Source organism: Hesperophylax consimilis, chromosome 3 (assembly GCF_061612785.1).
Source record: "Hesperophylax consimilis isolate HC1 chromosome 3, BYU_Hcon_1.0, whole genome shotgun sequence".
In the NCBI taxonomy this organism is placed as follows: domain Eukaryota; kingdom Metazoa; phylum Arthropoda; class Insecta; order Trichoptera; family Limnephilidae; genus Hesperophylax; species Hesperophylax consimilis.
In genome coordinates, this window is record NC_142838.1 from 26,733,744 (window position 1) to 26,756,710 (window position 22,967).

At 33.8% G+C, this 22,967-nt stretch overlaps 2 protein-coding genes across 6 annotated transcripts in view; one reads left to right on the plus strand and one right to left on the minus strand.

Moving 5' to 3' along the window:
* Positions 1-1,298: 1,298 nt before the first annotated feature.
* Positions 1,299-6,720, plus strand: RpLP0-like (ribosomal protein LP0-like). Its single transcript, XM_089649945.1, has 3 exons — positions 1,299-1,523; positions 1,660-1,904; positions 6,258-6,720. The coding sequence occupies exons 1-3, from the start codon at positions 1,496-1,498 to the stop codon at positions 6,711-6,713; spliced, it is 729 nt and encodes a 242-aa protein (XP_089506071.1). The 5' UTR covers positions 1,299-1,495; the 3' UTR covers positions 6,714-6,720.
* Positions 6,721-9,050: 2,330 nt separating this feature from the next.
* Lpin (phosphatidate phosphatase LPIN) overlaps positions 9,051-22,967 on the minus strand; it is a 101,320-nt gene continuing 87,403 nt past the window's right edge. For 3 of the 5 annotated variants that reach the window (XM_089649896.1, XM_089649888.1, XM_089649904.1), the window contains exons 8-16: positions 20,422-20,650; positions 19,525-19,679; positions 19,143-19,270; positions 18,318-18,550; positions 17,412-17,560; positions 17,141-17,279; positions 14,504-14,719; positions 12,992-13,095; positions 9,051-9,228 (exon numbers count right to left, since the gene is read on the minus strand). In XM_089649896.1, coding sequence (XP_089506022.1) covers positions 9,051-9,228; positions 12,992-13,095; positions 14,504-14,719; positions 17,141-17,279; positions 17,412-17,560; positions 18,318-18,550; positions 19,143-19,270; positions 19,525-19,679; positions 20,422-20,650 — 1,531 coding nt within the window. Of the gene's footprint in view, positions 9,229-10,218; positions 10,530-12,991; positions 13,096-14,503; positions 14,720-17,140; positions 17,280-17,411; positions 17,561-18,317; positions 18,551-19,142; positions 19,271-19,524; positions 19,680-20,421; positions 20,651-22,967 lie in introns of all 5 variants that reach the window. The other 2 variants (XR_016305190.1, XM_089649913.1) reach the window with 2 other exon arrangements.

The window sequence follows — 22,967 nt, forward strand, 5'->3', positions numbered from 1 at the left end:
TATCGGTAATAGTTTTGCTGTTTAGTATCGTTCAATGGGTCTCGTTTAGCTATTTTATGAAGGTGATTTCTTTTGTGTATAGATTTAACAATGCCGTTGGTAATCCATGGTGTGAGATGTATTTTACTATATGGAATGCGTTTAGTTATTGTGTGTTTTGTTATGAATGTATCGATTTCATTAATAAAATAGTTTAGAGCATTGTTAACTTCAGTCTCTTTATAAACATATTTCCAATTTTTATTATTAAGATCATTTAATAAAGCCTCATAATCGATAATCTGTTTGTGATTAATTTTATGTTTTTTGGGTGTTGAGTTTGGGATACTGATTGCAGTGGTGTAATGATCAGTGATTGTATTATGTATTACAAATGCATTTGAATTTGTTATATTTCTGGTATATATATGATCCAAACATGAGCTTGAGCTACCTTGTACCCTAGTTGGAGAATTAATATTGGAAATAAAGTTACTTTCAGCCATAGCACATAAGTAGTCGTCGGACTGCCTATGCAATACTTCTCCTATAGTATTTATATTCATGTCCCCGATCAGTACATATTGTGCATAATCCTTAGTTTTTTTTAACTCACCAATAAGATTTTCCAGGAAATCTTGGATGTCATTGAACGATGGTGATCGGTAGATAGCTAGGATACCTAAATTTTCATTAATGTTGATTTTTAAACAATTACACTGATTGATGTTTATTTCTTGTACTAAGGAATTTAATGTGTTGTCGATATATACTACTACTCCGCTATGTGTCTCTTTCTGTTTTTTTCTCTCATTATATTTTTTATGTATATATATGTCTGTATGTAATTATAATTAGTTAATTCTCGCCTTGTCCCACCTAATTCTATTTTCGTCATAGCTTCCTTGTTTTTTGCAAAATTATGTTTTTGCAAATTCTACCGTCTTACCAAATAACGTGTTTACATATTCATGAAAATTGTTTGTAATCTTCCATGCGTAGTTTCCCCATAATAGCCGGTCATATTTTGAAAAATGATATTTTAAACGTTTTCTTAAGGATACGCTGTCGTTTAAGAGGATAAAAAGTAACTCAAAACTGAAACATAGATATACTACTCAATTGAAATCAAGGATCATTTTAAATTTAGTTTCAGTTGTGAGTGACCAACCGACTTATTTAACCGTTTTTTCTAGTAAGAACCCCGCCCGATCATGTTCATGCGCCCGATCGACATTTTATTCCTGTAGAAGCTCGATCACGAGTCGCAACACTGAACATGAACATTTAAAATAAATAACATAATTTACAATCTTTTCCCTTCATCTTTGCCTCTCTTGCTTCTATTTGCATCCTTAACTTTATCTATGATTAGACTGACAACATGGGAATAGTGGTCAAAGCACGTGTTTGACATTTGTGACTGATTTGTAACCTATAAAACGCATTATTGTTGCTCCAAATAAAGATTTTAATAATATTTCTCCCGATTTGATTGTCCTAAAACAAATTCAAAATGCCAAGGTCCAAGAGAGATAAAAAAGGTTTGAATTAACTTGCAATTACAGTACATTTTAAAATTTTCATTTGATGTTTTAATTTCATGTTGTCTTGAGCATTTATTTCAAATGAATATCATTTGCATAACCACAATGAACTAATCTTTTTTTCTTTTTTCAGTGTCCCTCACCAAAACGAACAAAAAGGGTTTAGCTCTTAAACAAAACATAATAGATGAAATCAGGAAGTCAGTCGAAAAGTTCTCCAACATTTTGTTATTCACAGTGCACAACATGAGAAATACAAAATTGAAAGACCTTAGAGCAGAATGGAAGGATTCCAGGTTTTTCTTTGGCAAAAACAAGGTCATGGCTCTAGGACTGGGGAAATCAGAATCCGATGAAGTACACACTAAGTTACACCTGGTGAGGTTCCTTCTTATTATCTTATTAACCCCTCAGGCCTCTGCCATGTTGATCTTTATAGTTAAAGACGCAATCAGAAGGTCGGAGAAATTGTATGTATTTCCACTTTGCCATAAAATTCACAAGATGTAATATTTCTGAATGCATTCGAAAACTAAAAACTGTATTTGAAAGGTGATGAAATACCTTTTCAAATTTTATTATTATAAATAAACATAAAATTTTGTTAACCTGTTGAAGGCCACAGCACATAATAGAAAAATTATTTTTAAGCGCTCAGGCTCCATTCATAATATTAAAAGTGGAATCTAAAGTTTTATTAGCCCAAGCGATGTTGATTTGGTTTTCGTACATTTTTCAAAGCATTAAGGTCAAAAGCGCATTGCAAATTAGTCCACTTGTTAAGGCTTTAAAGGTTTCTTCATCTGGTTCACTGCTACCAAAAAATTCCTCATTTATATAATTTGTCCATAATATCTCTAGCTTGCACTATTGTTATTTGTTCCAATTCTACACTCATAATACCACCATCACTGCTCTCATCATTAGCATTGTATCTGTACGATATCGCTATCGTACATATACAATGCTATAGATATCGTTGGCTTTAGCCGTGTTTAGTGACTAGATCTGAATAGCCAGGTACTTCCCCACCTTCCTCTTTCTTCCCCTTCCCCACTTACCTTCAGCCTCACAACATCCCCCAATTGGGGATGCCATAGTCTCACTGGCTCCAGACGGGAGCAGTTGGGACCAGAAGCGGCCCGTGACTGTAATTACCAGCAGTGCATTTCACTTTTAAAATATACCTAGTCTGTAATTTAGGTGGAGCATTTAATGAATGGGAACACCTACTGCAATTCATTCTATCTTCTAAGTTATATTTGTAAAATAACTGATTAAATAATACAAAATTATCTCGAAAATAAAGGACTCTCAATTCATCGTTGAAAATATAGCGAAACCGTTTGATTTCACCGCGAACGAGTTCCAATGTGTTAATGTTGTTGCGTTAACATTGAACATTAGTATTTCTAAGCGAATCCATTCCAAACGCATTGGATTACGCATGATCAAAGTGATGCAAAATTCACTCGCCGTCAAAACACTTCGATAATGCACGGATGGGTTATGTATCTGCACTGCTCTAACACGTAATTTGACGTTAAGAGTGTAATCTGTCTCGCTCATGTCACCGTTTCGGCTACTTCGGGCTGTCTCGATACTGCCCGACGCTGTTTTAGTAGTATGGTAAAAGTTGGTTTTGTGCATATCTGGGTATGCACGACCGCTTGCTCTTGGACGGGATTTTTTTACTAGAAGATAGCTCAAATAATGACCTGACGGGAATTACGAATTTCTTACATCGATCACTGGGGCACAGATGTCGTTGTAATTTGTTATGTGGAGATTGAAGACAAGCAGTGCAATGCACAAATGCACGTACCAAGGAACCGCCTCTGGTTGGGACTCTTGTGAGGTATTCACTATAAAAAAAAAAAAAAAAAAATCTGTTGGGAGTCTATATGTCGACAAGCCCATACACAAAGTTAGCATTGTCCATGTTGTCTTCTTCGTGCAGATCATCGGTGCTTGTTGTTGACGAAGATTTTACGAAACAATTTGCTATTGTTCTCGATGAAACATTATTCCATGCACTGTTCAAAAGAATAATCACGTCCAATATTGTTAAAGTTTTATTAAAAAATTTCGCCCTCTGGCCAATAAGGTGTGGTACAGCGAACCTCTGATAAAATTTCTTTGAACTGTTTATTACACCCATGTCCATTGGCTGCAAAATGGATGTAGTATTCAGCGCCAGAAACACAAGCTTAAGGTAAGACAAGTTTTCAATGTTAGGATGCACAGGACAGTTATCTATACTGGAATGTTTTTATCTATAAGGAATGTTTTTCGTCTTAAAAAGCTCTTTGTTCCAGGAATGTAATAATGAAAAATCTCTGATGTCATCTGTGCTTTATTTTTTGTTGTGTAATCTACAGCCAGTTTTGAGAATTGACAGACACTTCCTCCTGTTAGTGGGTTTGCAATCGAAGGGTTTACTTATTACGGATTAGAGATTTGGTTTTAATAAACTTACGCTTTGTACAAAGGTACTCACGCCTGCCTATAATAAACATTAAATTTATGTTTTTTAAAATGTGCCTGGGAAATTGGGAAAACGGATACACATTTGACATAGAGTGGTAAAACAAAAGAAGTTATAAAAGGAGAACAGAATTAGAAAGCCCAACTTTCGTATAACTTGTTTCGAGAATTGGTTTTTTTTCAGACACAACTATCTATTTAGAAATTGTGTTGACAAAATTATTTGTACGTTATATCAATGAAGCAATCTCCTTTCTTATATGTGTTCATAATTAACTAATTAAGAAATAAATTATTTTTATTAATTATGTTAAAATTAACAATTTTATTTTAATTCTGCTCAAGCGAAACTGTAGGAAAAGCTTCAATTTTTCTGAAGCATATTTTGTGGTATTCATAAAGATTAACCGAAAGTGATTTCACTGATAGGTTCGCCTTAATACACAAAAAAATATATCCTCCTCACTGCGGTTTCTAAATGAAAAAGCTGAGGATCCGGCATCGGGATATACTCCAGGTCTTACGGGGACTTGATGTTATCCAAGTAAAAGTAAAGCTAGCGGGCTTGACGGAATACCTGCCCTGGTATTGCACGGGTGTGCTGCAGAAATAGCTCCAATTTTAACAAAGTTTTACAAAATGTCCCCTAAGTCTGGCTCTGTACCCTCTGGATGGAAAAAAAGCGGTCATTCACCCTATTAAATTATTATTATCAAAGAAGGGTGACCGCTCCAACTCGACCAACTACGCCCCATAGTGATTATATCCATTCTATCCAAGGTGATGGAACATGTGATCAACGACAAACTGCTCACATACAGATTCAAACTGAATGAGTATGTGACGCGTGTTTGGGGGCTTGTGCATAGATACATCTGGCGTAGTGGCGAGCTCTGGCGTCATGAAAGTTGCACAACTTTTTCTGTAAATAATTTTTGTACTAAATAAAGCCAATATTCATTTGACATTGTACTTTCGACAGTTTTATAGTTCTATGGAGTAATGAATTTTTCATTAACTGCAGATAAGTAACATTTTTTAAAGACAAGCATTTCTGGGTTACGAATAACCAATATTTGAAAAACTTCTACTACCATCATTATAAACAAGTGCAATGACATAAAAAAATTTACGTGCAATGATGGAGGACTTACAGGAATTGAACCCACGACACCAGGGTGGGAATGGGACACCCATCATTTGTCAAATCAGTCATTAATGGCTGATTTAACAAATAAAATAAAAATTTCATTTTGCCTAAGTTTTAAAAAGTGTTGTCATTGAGATAATGACGTTTCTTTGGACAACTTATTGTATAATTTATATTAGAAATAAACAAAGTTATACAAAATATATGTTTTATAATTAAGTATGTATTTATTTAAGAACTTACTTACAAATCATATAATTTTTGAGGAAATTTGGTTTTGATTTATTAAATAAGAGAAAATAGGAAAAAAAAATTTTGGCGCGAGGAAACTAAGTACAGAACTACTAGTTATTTATAAAGAGTGTTAAAAGTCAAGCTTGGCTTGATTGTAACTATCAGCTCTACTTATCGGAAATGAGTATTCTGCAAAATACTAATTCACTCCAGTCAACCCTCGGGTCAGCAGTGTCATCAGCTATCGGAAGGTTGAAGAAACCAAAGCACACACCAAGTACCAAGATCGGTGAGAGTGCTTTTGGAGTATCAGGACCTAAAGCCTGGAGTGGACTGCCAAATGATTTAAGAATGATCACAGAATTCAGAGCTAAACTTAAAACTTACCTTTTTATAAAATCAGAAACCTTTCACCGTTGCAATCCACGACATTGTGATTAACTAAATGTGTAAAAAAACAACTAAGAATTTGTAAGCTTTTTAAGGTCATTTCATAAAAATTCTCCTGTCCTAAAGAGTCCTTAATTTTCCAGTCCTTATATAAATATCAACTCTACTTTTGCCACTAATTTTCTAATAATTGTAATATCAATATATTTAAAATCAATATTCACAGTTTTTACTATAGTGTCCTCTGCGCTATGAAAAGAATCTTGAGGGTGAAAAACAATAGTCCGTAATTTGGTAATAAAAATATCAGGTCTAGGAATGACATACGAAAGGCTTTATCTAGTTTTAAGTAGCTGTTTTTAATTCCCTCTGAAGCATTATACTAAAACCTACCATTTTATGTTATTGTGTGAATATTTGTAAACTACTTTTGTGTTTATTATAATATATTAGTGCTATTTTTTTTATAGCTATCAAAGCGACTCATCGGACAGTGCGGCTTGCTGTTCACAAACCGACCCATCAAAGAAACAGTAGCATGGTTCCAGACATTCACAGAAGCAGACTACGCCAGAGCGGGATTTAAGGCCACAGAGGATGTGCTTCTACCTGAAGGACCCCTGGCGGACTTTCCTCATTCCATAGAACCTCATCTGCGTCAACTGGGGATGCCAACCAGTCTACAGAGAGGAATCGTCACACTAGTTAAGCCATTTGACGTCTGCAAGAAAGGACAAACACTCACTCCGGAACAAGCCAGAATACTTAAACTGTTAGAAAAGAAAATGGCTGCTTTCGAGCTGACAGTCAAATGCTACTGGTCCAAGGACAAGGGTTTCCACAAGATGGAAGTCAAGGATGCGAAGGAGGTTGACGATAGTGTCAATCAGGATGAAGATGAAGAGATGGAAGAAGATGAAACATAAAATGAATAAACTCTTCAAATCTGGCAATCAGCATTTTTATTTCAATACACAGTTCACATAATAAGCGGAACATAACTCTAATCTTCCAGAGATTTTTATGTCACAAAAAGATTTTTTAAATTCAAGCATTTGAAAATACATATTTATTTATTGGTAACAAAGCTTTGTGCCGAGAAAATCTTCAAATGTGATAAATAAGCCTACAAAATAATTGATTGTTCAAACTTATCTAACTCTGCAAATAACTCTAGAAACTTTGCATTATGCTGCCGCACTCACTTCTTGCGGTTTAAACATCTTAATGATGTAATGGAAACAAAAAGACATCCAATTGCGAGTCAAACCAACACAATCGCTGTAATATTTGGAATATGTTACCACCATTTTTGGGATAATTCAGGTTCATCTTTTATCTATTGTCGAGTTGTCAGTTTCACCAAATAGCAAGAGAATAACTTGTGATAGAAATTATCAGAAAAGCCATCGACGAGTATTTTCAAATGCTGTTTGTTTTTTTAAAGTAGTTTTCAGTGAAGCCGCCAACAACACCCAAGATTTAAATTGATTTCCTGTTCCCTACAAATTATAAACTAATTTTATTAGCTTATACATCACATGGGTGAACATTTTATACAAAAATATTTAAAATAAAGCCATTTTTCCTAACGTAAATAATAAAATAAAATTACCTAACATTGTTTGTATACATACATAAAAGAGAAATAAGATTTTAGGTACTTTTTTATCACTATTTCTATGTATGCCCGCTCTCATGAAGCAATACATTTATTATAAACATAATATTAAAACTAGGTGGATGATATCGATACTCGTAATCTCTTAGTGATTTGATTTAAAACATGAAAGATTTATAATTACCTTCATGAAATAGACTTGACATTGACAAGTTACAACAAAATATTGAACTCTCTCGCGACTGAGTGTATTTGTATTTTTATGCAGCTGGATCGCATGTGATCGTCAAACTCTCTATAAACGAACCATCATGCTAAACTGCTTTGTTTGGTGAGGTGTTCTTCCAGATTCCAGACATAGTCTTCTAATATTACATATTTTTCAGTTGCGATGCAGTCAAACAATTTCACTATTTTCTCTCACGAGGTGAGCACGGCAAAATGGTTGGCTTTACATTATAAAGAGCAAAAATGATGTTCTCAGTTAGAATGCATTTTCAATGCAAATCATTTCAAAAGCAAAGAATATCATCCAATGCCAAACATGTCAATTTCATTGATAGTTTTTTTAGTAATTTAAAATTAAAGGTGGTATGTTCATTAAACGTTTTTAATACATATAAACTAAGTAATGTCAAAAAGTAGCTGCTTATAATATTACGCAGAACATTTAAAGTGCACAAAAATATTGAATTTTCTACCGTTATATAATTCTGCCTCCACAACTCAAATCTAAGAGATAATTTGGGCATGATTTGGCACAAACTATTAAGTATTTAGTTTTCAGTGTCTCCAGCCACCCTTCATTGTCCTCAGAAGATGTGATGCGAGTCTACAAATTTTGAATCTAATGATTTGATGAAATGTAAATATAACGATTTTAAACTCTAAACTTCTAGCAACTCAATTAGACATTTTCCGCAGCCTATAAAAATTGACTGAAGCGAATACATTTGGCTATTAAAATATTTAAACATAATACATTATGTATTTATTGTGGTAATAATATAATATGGATAGTAGCCAACGCAACACTCAATAAGATATTAAAACCGTAGCACGAAAAGCTTAGGTTAGTTTAAGTTGATTATTAACTAGGAGATCTTTATTTAAAATATTCAAATGTTTTAAATGCTTCTGTCTATATCCATACAAAAGAAAAAATACATATGTTTTTATAGTTTGCTGTCAAAATGGAAACTGTTAATTCAATAACAATAATAATAATCATCTTAAAACATAGTTTGTTTAATTCACACATAGGGTCCTAAGATAAACATCAAGGAATGGTCCTTTGGGGGTAACGCAATGATGGAAACATCACACAAAGGAGCCCTGTAAAAAATTCTAAATAAATAAATGAATAATCTTAGTCTTGGGCAGATACAAAATTACATCTAACACGGAAGGCTAGTCTCTAGTGCAACAATGGGCTAAATAAGCGGCCAAGGCTAGGTTGTGGGGGAGTTGAATCTGTCTAGCCGGAGGGCCCCTCAGGTATGGAGGCCAGCATGGTGGGCTGCGAGGGGGAGGTGGGGGTGGGGCAGCGCGGCCACGGGCTCCCTCCAGAACACAAACTGGGAGAAGTCCTCACACAGCTAAATAAGCGGCCAAGGCTAGGCTGTGGGGGAGTCGAATCTGTCTAGTCGGAAGGCCCCTCAGGTATGGAGGCCAACATGGAGTGCTGCGATGGGGAGGTGGGGGGTGGGGGCAGCGCGGCTACGGGCTCCCTCCAGAACACAAACTGGGAGAAGTCTTCACACAGCTCCCCGCGCACCGGTGGGAACAAGTGGTCCACAATGTAGCTCATGTTTGAATACCTGAAAGATGCAATTCTGTTAGTATTTTACCCTTTATTAGCGCATTCCTTCCAAAGTTGATAGTAAATTATATTATATTCAATTTTGTGTGCAGTTTTCAATACTTTATTAATTTGGGTCAAACGTCAAAGTACATACACGTACTCCAGTTATTAGTAGGTTGTGCATCAATTTTATTAAAACAGGGTCTGATTTTTAAATAACCATGATTGGAAATTGGATATTAGCATATATTATGGGTTTTTGAGTGTTGGCTAAAAGAAAAAATAAACAAATGGGATTACTGGGAGCTCATGGGAAACAGCATTTCAATCTATTTGTGTTGTTTATTTTTAAAGGTGACAGTTATGATGCAATTCAAAGTTTATCGAATCAAGACTGGCAGGGCCCATATTTTACGAATTGAAAATTTTTAATAATATGTAAATATTTTTACAATACCACACAAATCAAACCTTTAATGTACTAACTCAGAAATAACTGCAGAGGCAATGTGTTTTTCATAAGAATTAGAAATACACAATAGCAAGTAAACATTGAGAGAAGGTTAGAATCTGCCGTGCAATCAGGGGAATGTATTTTTAAAGTCAGGATTCATTATGAATGTCATGTTCGCTTCTTTATTTGTATTTTGTGTATATGAACTAAGCAAACTAAAATTTCAATCAGACTATTGCGTGGATTAAAAACCAACGGTAGAATATTAATGGTGACCTGTTAACAAAATGAAATCAAAAATTCAGTAAACAAAACACAATATTATAACATTTTATCTTCGGTTTCCGCATATAGCGATACTTTTGATAAACAGATACAAAAACAATCAACAAATGAATAATAATATATTAGTGGACACATCCACCACAGCACACCCGATATAATGAAGTAAGCAATAATGAATCCAACACAACTCGATTAGCAGTTATCAAGCACAGATGGGAGGCCAGAGTGATTGAGGCAGTGATGAGAGAGTGTTTCAATTAGGCTTACCGCAGTCAGTCAAATCTGGGCACCGGACATCTAAATCCATTCCTCATCTACTATCGATATCTCATCGATGTCTACAAAATATACTGTTGCACATAAAATATCACATTGTTGTCTTTGACTATAAAATACTCGTAAAAAAGTGTATAAAAATTACATATATAATAGATATATATAATTTTATTTGATTTATGTTAATGATTAGGTTTATTTATTATTAAATTGACATGAATCGATTGTATGCAATAGGATGTGCAAGAGAATGTTTAACCAGAGGGAATAACTCATTCACCATGTCACTGTGTCCAGTATAGCTGTAAAATAAAAATATCAAATAATAATATGTGTGCAGGCTACAATAATAAGCATAATAAGTTAAGCTAAATAGAAATAACGATCTTCTCACATAATCACCATTGGAGAGATGGAAATATTTCCTTCCAAATAATAAAATATATAAGAGAGTAAAAACAATCCAGAACAGACTTACAGAAATATATTGTATTATAAACACATGTAGAATATGTACATGCAGTGGGGAAAATATTTGATAAAATTAATACTTTTTTTTGTGATATACATATATATATTTCACTAGTAATAAGATAAAAGATACTATGATATGATTAATATTTATTATTTTTCAATGTTCTCCCATAATAAGCAATTGCTTGTGTGTATGGGATGAGGTATGTAACACATGTATGCAGTGGCGGCTCGAGCACATTTTCGGTGGTGGGGACCGTCATTTTTTATGTGTAGATACTGACATTTCATTGCCAGAAAATGGGAGTACGAGATCCAATATAAATATATACACGAATAGGTTTTTTACTGCAACAAAAACACTAGCACATAACCAAGATTTTTTAGAAAACCACTCTGGATTAAAATTTAACTTTTTACGAGTTTTAACAACATGAAACTCCATTACAATGTCTCTAGGTTGGTGAGCACCTAGGCGTTTCACTTCTACTTTTTCGTCAAATGTTAACGTACTGAATTTATTTTTCAGTAAAAAGTCGACTTCATTCATTTTTTTCGAATAATTTCTAACAAAAATTATTATTAGATAAGAAGATAAGTCACGCACCTAACCAGAAACACCAAATATTCATAAATATTACGTTTAATAAAAAATAACACAAGTTAATCGTAGATACTTCAGTTTAAAGCGCTTTTACCACGAGAACGGCGCTATAGAAATAAGAAATGATCCGATCAATCGATATCAATACTATTATTTTACTTAAACGTCACAAACGATTATAACACGACTAACGCATATTCTGACCCGTGCATAACTGACCTACTTCAATAATTAGAACTAAAACAAACCATCACAAGGGGATTTTCAAGTCTGTCCCCTGAGATTTCGTTAGAAGATTCAAATACGCATGCGCAAATTCATAACATTTCATACAAGAGTATTCTGTCCAAGTAGAATAATCACTTTAGTGGGAATAAATCCCTGGGGTTGTCCCCCAACTGCGCAGAACGTTCTGCGCATAACTGGACGCTAGCTAGTTCGGGCTCGTCGGTCCCGTTGGTATTTAGTATGCTGCAAGGAACGGAGGAGGCTAGTCGCACGATCGTCGGAAGAAACTTTTCAAATTTCGAGCTTAAAAATTACCCTAATGAATTTTTAGTTGAAATTTCTGCAACTGTTAATTACTTTCATGTAAAGAATGCATTCATTATTTTTTGCGAACTGAAAGAATTGTCATTTTTTTCTTGGTAGATTTCTGGAATATCTGTAGTGGGGACTGTCCCCACGGTCCCCTTGTGAAGAACCGCCACTGCATGTATGTATATACATGTGTTCATTACGCAAACAACTATTGTTTGTCAATTCAATTGTGAAAATGTAAAAGTAAGATAAAATAAATATGATTTTCAAAACATATTATTATGTGGTGTTTGAAAATCATTTGGACTACGGGAGGGGGGGAGGGGACAGTTGTGACTGAATGTTTGTGAAATTTTTAAAGGATTTTTTTTACATGAAAATTAATTAAATATTGATGAAAATGTTAAAAAAAAAACCAGTCAGTGAATATTTATTATTCTCTTCTCCAAAATAGAAAACTAAAAAATAATAATAAAAAGCATATTATTTTATTTATATTATTTTTGTAAGTGTGACACTACATAATTGAAAGTAGGTATACATTTTATAAAGCATTAGTAAAAAATCTAAATTCTTACTTTTGATAATCTTGCTATCTAGCACAAATATTAATAGAATAAACCACAAAGCCCATATTAAAAGTAAAACAGTGCATACACACACACACATAAATGAGTACAATATTGAAGTTAAGTTGTGTAAAAATCAAATTTAAAGTAGTGATGTGAAATCAGGTGCTTGGCACAATTTATTTTTTTATATTAAATTCAAATCTTTGCCAAAATAAACCATAATAAATCAGGGTTGTGCCACATTTTATCATCACAGGTAATTTATCATATGGGAATCAAAGTGATGAGAATAAACCAAGGACAAAGTGTTCATTTGGCTAAAAGCCAAGTTATCATCGGAAGAGTAACTCAAAAAAAGAAAATTTAAAAAAAATCTACTCATTTATGCAATGGAGCTATGTTCTTAAGGTTTCAATAAAATCCAAATCATTTGTTAGTATACAACGTTTGTTAGTAGACAACCTTTGTTAGCAAAAAGCGTGCATTAGCGATATCAACATAGTTAAGATTGTAAAGGAAAATTACAATTAGTGTATGTGAGAATGATGATTCATTGAATTGTTTCAAAACTTACGATGATTGGAATGTCTGTGTTAGCTCGTGCTTGAGTTCGCCTTTGTAATTAATAGTGAATATACGGACTATGGGGATTCCGACAGTCTCATAAGCACAAACATCCTGAAAACAAAACAGATAAAAAATTAGCAAGCTTAAATAAATTTACCATAATTTTCAAAACTTTTAAGCAATATGTTAACAGTGAGCAAAAAATATTAGTGAATGTGACTGTTACCAAAGAAATCCATATCTCTAATTAGTATAAAGAAAAATCAGTCAGTTTGTGCGCTTAGTTCCACAAAACTATGCAACTGATTTTGACAGGGTTTTCACTATCATTAAGAGAATTTCTTCCGAAAGGTTTATATATAAATACATAATACTTGCATATAATGATATTAAATATTATCATATAATGATATTACTCATCTAAGATATTCAGGAATTTAAAATTAAATTAAAAAATTACCTAAAACTACTATAAAAGTCCATATCTTACTCTTATTATTATTTCCTTCAAATCTTGAAACTGTATTATTGATAAATCTTGCCTATTTCTTACTTATCCCTTTGGTTTTGCAAATATATTATTTACTTACTTACATGATTCCATATAATTGAGCTAGGATTCACTCACCAAACACAAGAGCCTCGTCTCTTTATGGTGAGGAAAAGCTATTATTATTTACCTTACCTTGATAATATTTATAGAATTTAGAGAAAAATCAATGTTTTGTAATCAAGTCATAAAAAACATAATTTTCGGACGCTTACATTGCTAACGCTGCCTAACCTTATGAGATACATCAAAATAATATACTGCGGAATTGTATATCGTAAAAAGTCCCCAATAGCATACGTCTATCTCCTAAGGATAACCCCCAGCAACACCAGGTTTACGTCATGCTTATAAAGTTATTGTCCAAATACAACAATATGTATTAACCTTCTAAACACCAGTATACTTAAGGATATGTTTAAAAAATCATATCAACCAAATATTTCTCTGAATATAACTTCATAGTTATTTTAGGGAAAATTATATACTTTTTTCATTAATATATTAACACATTATTTGGTAAGACAGTACAATTTACAAAACATAATTTTTCCAAAAACAAGCAAGACGAAAATAGAAACAGGTGGCAAACGGCGAGAATTTTGCTTCGACAAATCAAGAGTTAGTAAAAATTATGATAGAAAAATCACTAATGTAAACTATACAGCAGTACCTAATCTGTATGTTTATCTCAACAATTTGAGCAAAACAACTAAAAATTTGATTAGCTTTTCCTTTTGAATTTCTAGGTCAAATCAATTACTTTTAGCTTACAACACTACTACCGTCATGAGCTGTGGAGCTTCAAAATATCCATTTAAGTTATTTACAAAAAAAAATTAGAGGCTATCATATTGTTTGTTCCTTACATTCTATCTAAATCTCAGGGGAAGCAAAATGTAAAGCTAGTCATGAAAGAATAAAAAATAAAAATTATACGAGTAAAGAAATATGAATCTATTGACTAACGTTCACTCTGTTTCCATAGCCAGCGTAGAACGGCTTGCTTCCTTCCGGGAAGAGCGCCATGATGTCAGAGAGACACTGGATCTTGAACTCCTCGGGCTTCTTCTCGATGACCTCCCGGTGGAAGGCCCTCAGCAGCGAGGTGGGGTTCAGTAGTAACGGACCGTCAGGCAGAGAGAGGTCACCCTGTTTGATGGAGCGCAAGTATTCACGGGTAACCTAAAAAAAACAATGAGTTAAATGAGATTAGACTCAAACATAAGAGGCTGAAGACTCTCAGCTTTAAAAGAGTTGTAGATACTTTCAGCATCACCCTAGGGAAAGACCACTGTTAGATATTTCTAGTTATATTTGGTGACCAGATCTGAATAGCCCCATGTTTTTCCTTCCCCACTATGTTCAGCCTCACAGCTTACCCCAATTGGGAATGCCACTGTCCTACTGGCAGTTTAGTCTCTTATACGGTTTTCATGTGTTCAGGATCCAGAATCCTGCCAGAGGACAAAAGTCTAAACTGCCGTGGAGTTCCATTTAAATGCACTGCATACCATTTTCCACGCTCATACCACATAGGGGGGGAGGGAGATTATTCAAAGCAGTTCTATTTAAATAAAAATAAATTGTCTAGCGTAATCGTAGATTTACTTTTGGAAGGCGTTAGGTACATGCCTAAAGCCTAGTAACAGCGGTTATTCATTTCCAAAGACATTCCAATTATCATTTCAAAGACAAACAATTTAAAGAGTGTGCATAAATTTAAAATCAAGTAATTTATAGAACAGCTGACCGACGACTGCAGAGAAATAATAATAAGTAAAAAGGTGTGTGATTTATATAAACATTTTGTAAACTGCAGAAATCTAATCAGAGAATTTCGCCAAAGTGTGTACATTGCATTTTTCATACTTTACAAAGTTTCACGGTACGAGTGTGGAACCCGGTTTATTTGATGTATAAGAGAATTTCGCCAAAGTGTGTACATTGCGTTTTTCATACTTTACAAAGATATATATTTTTAATACTTTATAGGGTCAGTTAAATACAATTATGGAAAATGTATGTATTTTTTATTAATTATTTAGATCAAAAGAAGTGTGTTTTATTATGTCCTATTTCTACATTCAATTAAACAAAGACTGATTTCGTATTTAATTTTAGATATGAGATTAATTTGGTAGTGTCTCAAATAGCTTGCATAACATATTTTTGGAAAATATACAGTTTTCACATAAATTTGAACCAACATTGAAAAAAATCAACATTTCTGGTAAAGAATCCATTACATAGTTCTATTCCGTGTACATATATTATTTTTAAACCCTTTTCAGGGGCTTTCACATAGGAATAGTTTATAAAATTATTTTAATAAACAGTTTTTTTACACATAACTGTAGTGGTCAGCAACCATGTTTTGAATTTATTAAAAAGGAAAAAAAAAAAAAATGATAAATTGAAGAATCACATTATTACCCTCCATTAGTATTCTGAACAACGAGGAGTACATAAAGTCTCAGAAATTCTGCACTGAAAAAAAATCCTGTCTTCTAGTAATCTGGTATTGGTGGAAACTTGTAAACGTATAAAAATGATAAAAACATGTACACATTTTGGTGAAAATACCCACATAAGTCCACAACGTTTTTCATTTGAGGAAAGGAAAATAATTATGTAGGTTTTTTCGGGTAACATCTATGTGACCTCTGTAGAGTAGGAATTTGACTTTAGTCAGAAGTTTAGTATTCAGTTACTGTTACAAGGAAAAATATACTGATAACAATTTTAAAAAATCGATACATAGTTGAGTATTATGTTACTTACAAAAAGTCGATACATAGTTGAGTATTATGTTACTTACAAAAATTCGATACATAGTTGAGTATTATGTTACTTACAAAAAGTCGATACATAGTTGAGTATTATGTTACTTACAAAAATTCGATACATAGTTGAGTATTATGTTACTTACAAAAAGTCGATACATAGTTGAGTATTATGTTACTTACAAAAAGTCGATACATAGTTGAGTATTATGTTACTTACAAAAAGTCGATACATAGTTGAGTATTATGTTACTTACAAAAAATCGATACATAGTTGAGTATTATGTTATTTACAAAAAGTCGATACATAGTTGAGTATTATGTTACTTACAAAAATTCGATACATAGTTGAGTATTATGTTACTTACAAAAAGTCGATACATAGTTGAGTATTATGTTACTTACAAAAAGTCGATACATAGTTGAGTATTATGTTACTTACAAAAAGTTGATACATAGTTGAGTATTATGTTACTTACAAAAAGTCGATACATAGTTGAGTATTATGTTACTTACAAAAATGGCCCTACAGCTGTTTAACCCCTTCAGTAATCATTTAAAAAATTAAAAATGGAAAAAAACATCCTTTTTTTTATCAATGAATTTTATTTACTCAAAATATATATCCTCATATGAAAGCCATTTCGGGCCCAAAATGGGACTGAATATTGATGTTGTGGTGCATAGTGTGAAAAAATAATTAAAATTTTTCTTTAGTATGAATTCCGAATTCTGGCACTATTATGTGCCGCCCGAGTATACTCGGGCGTGGTCCTTAAGAGGTTAAGGATCAATAAAATATATATTTTTTAATGCTTACCTTGGCTTGACCAATGGCACGGGCAGACAAATAGAGAATTTTGTATCCGTTGTTCTTGATTTTGGTGAACAGTTGTGCGACCCCACTCTGCGCCCAGTCCTTCCCAACCAGAGGGAATATGTGGCCGAGAACATCAGACCTGGGTACAAATAATTGGATTATTCACAAAAGTACAAAAAAAACGATTAAACTATTAAATTAGTAAAATAGAAACAGAATAATAATAAATATAAAACAAAAATAATGCCAGGGACTCATAAATCAGACTTACTTGGTAATGGTGCCGTCAATGTCAGAGATGACAATCTTGTCATCGTGCCGCCAGCGGAAGACGTGGCACTTGCACCGAGAGGTTCCCTGGTAAGCCGTGGTGACGCTGAACAGCATCTCGTTCATGCCCTCGCGCAGGTTTAGACTTGCCTAAAATTGCAAAGAAAATAATATATAATGTTATTTAGGGGAATTGTTTTTCAAAGAACTTATGATGGATAGATTGAATTAATATTGTGTAGTAATCAGACTCTTCACGATGATAAGCATTCAGGTTGTAGGCCCATTGTGTTATCTCCCATGTTATACCTTATTCTCTTGACATTAGCCTAGTCCCATTAATTAAATGCTCTTGGGTTGCCATTTGGTAGATATTTAGCAATGATTCCTGCTTCTGTAATGCGGCTCCCCTGGTATCAGAGCCATCTTCCAAAGCGTACAAATTAAATAATGTGTTTAATATGTAATATAATTTAATTTGTCTGTCTATTTAACAAATTTAATTTGTCAAATAGAAACAATTTTTCAATTTAAAACCGTTGTGTGATAAAAAAAATGTATTCACAAATTTATAAAAAAACCATTTTGATAAGGAATTTGTTGTATTTTAATATTCTTCTATTATCTTAAAAATACATGGTTAGTTTATCTTAGGGTAGGCACAGCTATACAGTCGTTAAGGACTGCATGCCACTGGCTGCTACACCTAAACCAAACTGATGATAATTTTGGATTAGGTGAGGTTAGGTTATATTGTAGGACTGTACAAAAAACAATTCACAAACTGGGAAATAATACACCGTAGTATGTATTTACATAGTTAAATCTTGAAGGTAAAAAAAACAGTAAAGTTACATTTGCAAGAAACTACATGACAGCGAATTAGTCAGATTTTTTATCAACTTACAATCTGGTCGGAGGAGAGTCGCAGGGTCTTCCTAAATCTATCGGAGTATTTGGAGTGGCCTTGGGTAGTGTTGGTGGAGGTGACGCCGCCCTCATCAGACTCCTCAGAGCTCTGGGAGCCGCTGTAGCCACCGCCCGCTCCCGAGCCCCCGCTGCCTACCAGCAGGGGGAAGGAGGTCTGGGTGCTCACCTCCTGGGGGCTTTCGCACTCGTCCGTTTTGGGATTGTCCAGATCTGAATTTTTTTAATTGGATTATTGTTAATTAATGCGACAAAAGTGGGGTAATTCTCTAAAGACAAGTACAGATATTATACTTCAATGAAAACCTAACCTAACTGAGAGACTATTGTATGAAGAATGAAAACCGAACCCATATAGCTACGTAAGCAACGTAAGACAAATACATAGTCTAAGTAAGTAATTCATGGGAGATTGTGAACATAACCTAATCAAAAGATTAAAAAAGTCAGTTTCAGCTTTTGAACAAATTGTGATCAGCAAAGGAGGACATCTACCATGTTGTTGAAACTGAAATGCATCTAGAATCAGTGTTTAACGGGGATCTTTAAAACGTCAAAAAAAACAAAATGGCGCTGAATGGCCATTTGATGACTTCGTCAAACGTGAATTTCTACAAAACAACTGGGCATAAGATTAATGAACAAATTGTTATGTTAGATTAATGATAACCCAAATTAACTAAGTAAGGAATGTAACACTAACAAAGAACGTTACATTGATTACGTGTAAGTAATCAATGTAAGATGAATGAGATAACTAGTAAGTAATGTAAGGCAAATGAAAATGAATAATCAACGGACTTACCATCACCTTTTTCTATGTCAAGATGTTCGATGGTGGTCAGTTTCTCCTGAATGTTGGTGGTAGAAGGTTCCTGCTCCAAGATGATCCGACTTCCGTCAATATCATCAATGCTAGGCTTAGACGCATCTCTGAAGAATAAACAACTCCATTAATTCTCTATCATGCTGAACAGCACTAATGCGTCACAGGTTAACGTTCTACAACACTCATCAAGAGGGAAAGACTCGGGAAGAAAAAGCACTAATAAAAGGTGAATAGATAGTAGGGAATATTGGCATGGCAGAACTTTATGAAACTTTGAGAAATATCTGCTAAAAGTTATTTACATAGAAGTATGTTTGTAGTGTTTTAAAGAAGGTATTTAGTAAAGGTTTAAACTCACGCAGGTGTCTGCTTGTCGGTGGACCTTCTCCAGTACCACCAGGAGTAGCCCTGCCTCTGCTGGGCCTTCTCTGGGCCTCCTTCAGCCCCCACCCCTCCGCCACCAACTTTCTCCCTAACTCCATCCACCGCTCCGGGCAGGTTCTGCACCACACTCTGGAAAAAGTAACACAGATTGTTATAATTAATCAAAGGTTAATTAATATTTATTAATGACAAGGCCTATAACCGGCAGTTAACAGGGACAGTTCAAATGTCATAAAATAAAAATGGCGCTCTTTGTCAACTTGATAATGACGTCAACTGTAACAGGGGTTAAAGCAACTAGATCTAAATTAAAAATATTTTAGGTACTGATTTGTATATACCAAAAGACTGTGGCAAATAAGGAAAAAGAGCAAATCTACTGTATATATATATAAAGAAGAGTGTCTGTCGTGGGTGGCCTGTTTTTTAATATTTTTACTATCTACAGTTTTATTCCGAGATCGGTGAAATTTTGCACACTAGACCTTCAAAACAGGAGGAAAGTCACTGTCTACATAAAAAGAAAATTACTGTCTATATCAGATTTCGAAAAAACTCTGTGTAAAACTCGGGCAATGCCGGGGAGTTTGGCTAGTACAGGAATAGATAAGAGCAAAATATAAATTGATAAAGTAATTCATATAAAGGATTTCAGGCAATGATAGAAACGAAAAAGAATATTTAACAGTTATAAGTCGTTTATTAGATTTTTAACATGCCTATGCATCCTGGGTTTAATTCTTCTGCAGGTTAAGTCCGCCATCATTACAAAAGTAAAATCATATATTAATGGTAGTAGAAGATTTTCAAATATTGTCAGGTTATTCTTAACCCAAGAATATGACTTTCTTAAAGAAAACAAAAAATGTACCTTGGGCAGTGGGCGATGGAAAACGATCAATGAAAGCAGCATGGGTGCGGCGGCCAGCCACGGCATGTACTGGTCTCCCAGGCGCACCACCAGGCGAGGGTTCTGCAGCAACGAGGGGTCGGAGCACAGGCTCTCGAACCTGATGGCCTCCTGCTCAAAGGCCTCGGACAGGGCGGCCGGAGACTGCTGCAGGCAGGCGGGGCCGCAGAGGGACAGGCCTACGTACCCCCTGGAATAAAATTATTAGAATTAATATTTATTTTAGGTAATTAAGCAATGCCAGTGGTTGAAAATGGAGTTCTGATCAACCCTGATGAATGGAACTGGTAAGTAAGAAAAAGGATAACAGTAGACTAAATGTATGTACTAAAAATAAGATCCCCGAGATGAATGTATTTAAAAATACATGTGCAGCAAGATTACAAATGTGGGGATCCAAAAATAATGTAATACCAATGTAAATTTAACTCTTGACAGGCCAAGATGCCAAACAAAAAGTCTGTAACCAAGTGGGTCTTCTGAAGACTTATGGGCTTTTAAACTATAGAAGTCTCAATTATTAATGGTAACTTATGTATTTGCGCAGGAATACGTAAAATACTAAAATGATATGTCAAATATTTATATATACAGAATATCGACAAAATACATTATTTGCGCATGGTCGGATGAAGAAATGGCAAAAGAAGATATTGCTCAAGTGAATCAAGTACTGGAGTCGGACCATGTCATTAAGTCATAATAGAAAAGTGCGTGTGTAAGACATGTATGAATGTGAAGGCATTACGAAGTGTGTGCCAAGCAGAGATGTGCTTTATTTCAAATAAATCCATTTCAAATGGAAATGCAAAATGCAAAATGGGTATTTTCCATTTTGCATTTTAAATGCTTTTCTAAAAACCATTTTGCATTTTGCATTTTAAATGCTTTTCTCAATGCATTTTCCATTTTAAATGCTTTTTTGCAACATTCTTCCTACTATCTCCACTCATCTTTTTTTCATATGCCCCAAATATCAGTTGGTCCTCAACCTCACTATGAGAGATAATTTACATTTGTCAAGTTGCTCCCTGATAGGAGCCCTGGCAATTGAGTGATACCATTACAAAAAATACTGAACATGGGGCCATGACGCTGTAATATTAAATGTTAGATAGCAGTTTCTATGTTTTTACGTTGGCAACATTAGTCCCGCGCAAATTTTTTTGTGGTTTCATATTATGTAGTCGTGTTGTTTTTGGATTTACCATCATGTTATATGTTTGTTCTACATTGATGTCCATTATTAAATAAAAAAAATATTTAAAAATTCTATAATTATTTTAATTGTTTGACCTGAGAAACCATTTTGAATTTTCATGGCATTTTGAAAATAGGTATTTTGCATTTTGCATTTGAAATGCTTTTCTAAAAACCATTTTGCATTTTGCATTTTCAAATGGAAAAGTTTTGACCCATTTCCATTTTGCATTTCAAATGGTTTTGGGTACCCATTTTGCACATCTCTGGTGCCAAGACACTCGTATGGCACTTCATCCTCTCTGCCTACCCTTTCAGGAAAATAGCATGATGGTTAGTTAGTTATTGATGGTAGTAAAATAACATAATATTATTCAGTCAACGTCATATCAATGTCATTGTCTAAATTTCAACCTTAACACTATTTTTCAAAACATAATGAGCATAAGTAGCATTCTTATTGACTGATTAACTCCTCATGCTAATTTGTTCAGTTTTGGAAACAAACAGCTAGTACCCTTAAAGTGAATTTGTTCACTTTTTGAACAATTCATATGGTCTCATAAAAATTGTTGTCTCCGTTACCGTCATAGTTAGAAATATGAACTAAACAGTGTTAAAAAGAGAAAACACCAAGCTTTATATTCAAATATAAAAGTTACCCATAGAAAAATGAAAATTTACACCTCTATCGAACCAAAGGTTACGACCGCATTTTCAGAAAAATGTATGAATTTTTTTGTTTTAATTATTTTTATATGACAACAAAAAAGTGAGGTGGCTATAATTTTTAGAATACATTTGTATATTAAAATATGTTTAGACAGAAAAACGTAAGGCGAACCATTCTTAAAACTTTTTTATGTTTGCATTAAATACATTAATATTTCAAAAATTATATGTTTATTTCTAATATTAAAATTTGAAAGTGTATTTCATCACCTTTCAAAAACAGTTTTTGGTTTTCGGATATGTTCAGAAATATCCCATTTATTTGGATTTAAGTCAAAATACGCACAAATTCTCTGACAGCTTTTTTAAGAAATATAATAGTCAATATGTCAGAGGCCTGAAGGATTAGTATTATCTTTTAAAACTAGCGCATAAATAGATGCGGAGATTATTTTTTCATAATTTGGTTTGGAAAAGATGTTGATGAATTTTCATGTATTCTTTATTGTTATTTAAATTGCAATAAATCATTTCAATGACGACTACCGTGTGGATGAGTCAAAGTTAAACCCATGTCACTTTGTTATCGTATACCCTTGAAAAGCTGAGAACGTAAAATAGTTACTTTTGCCATT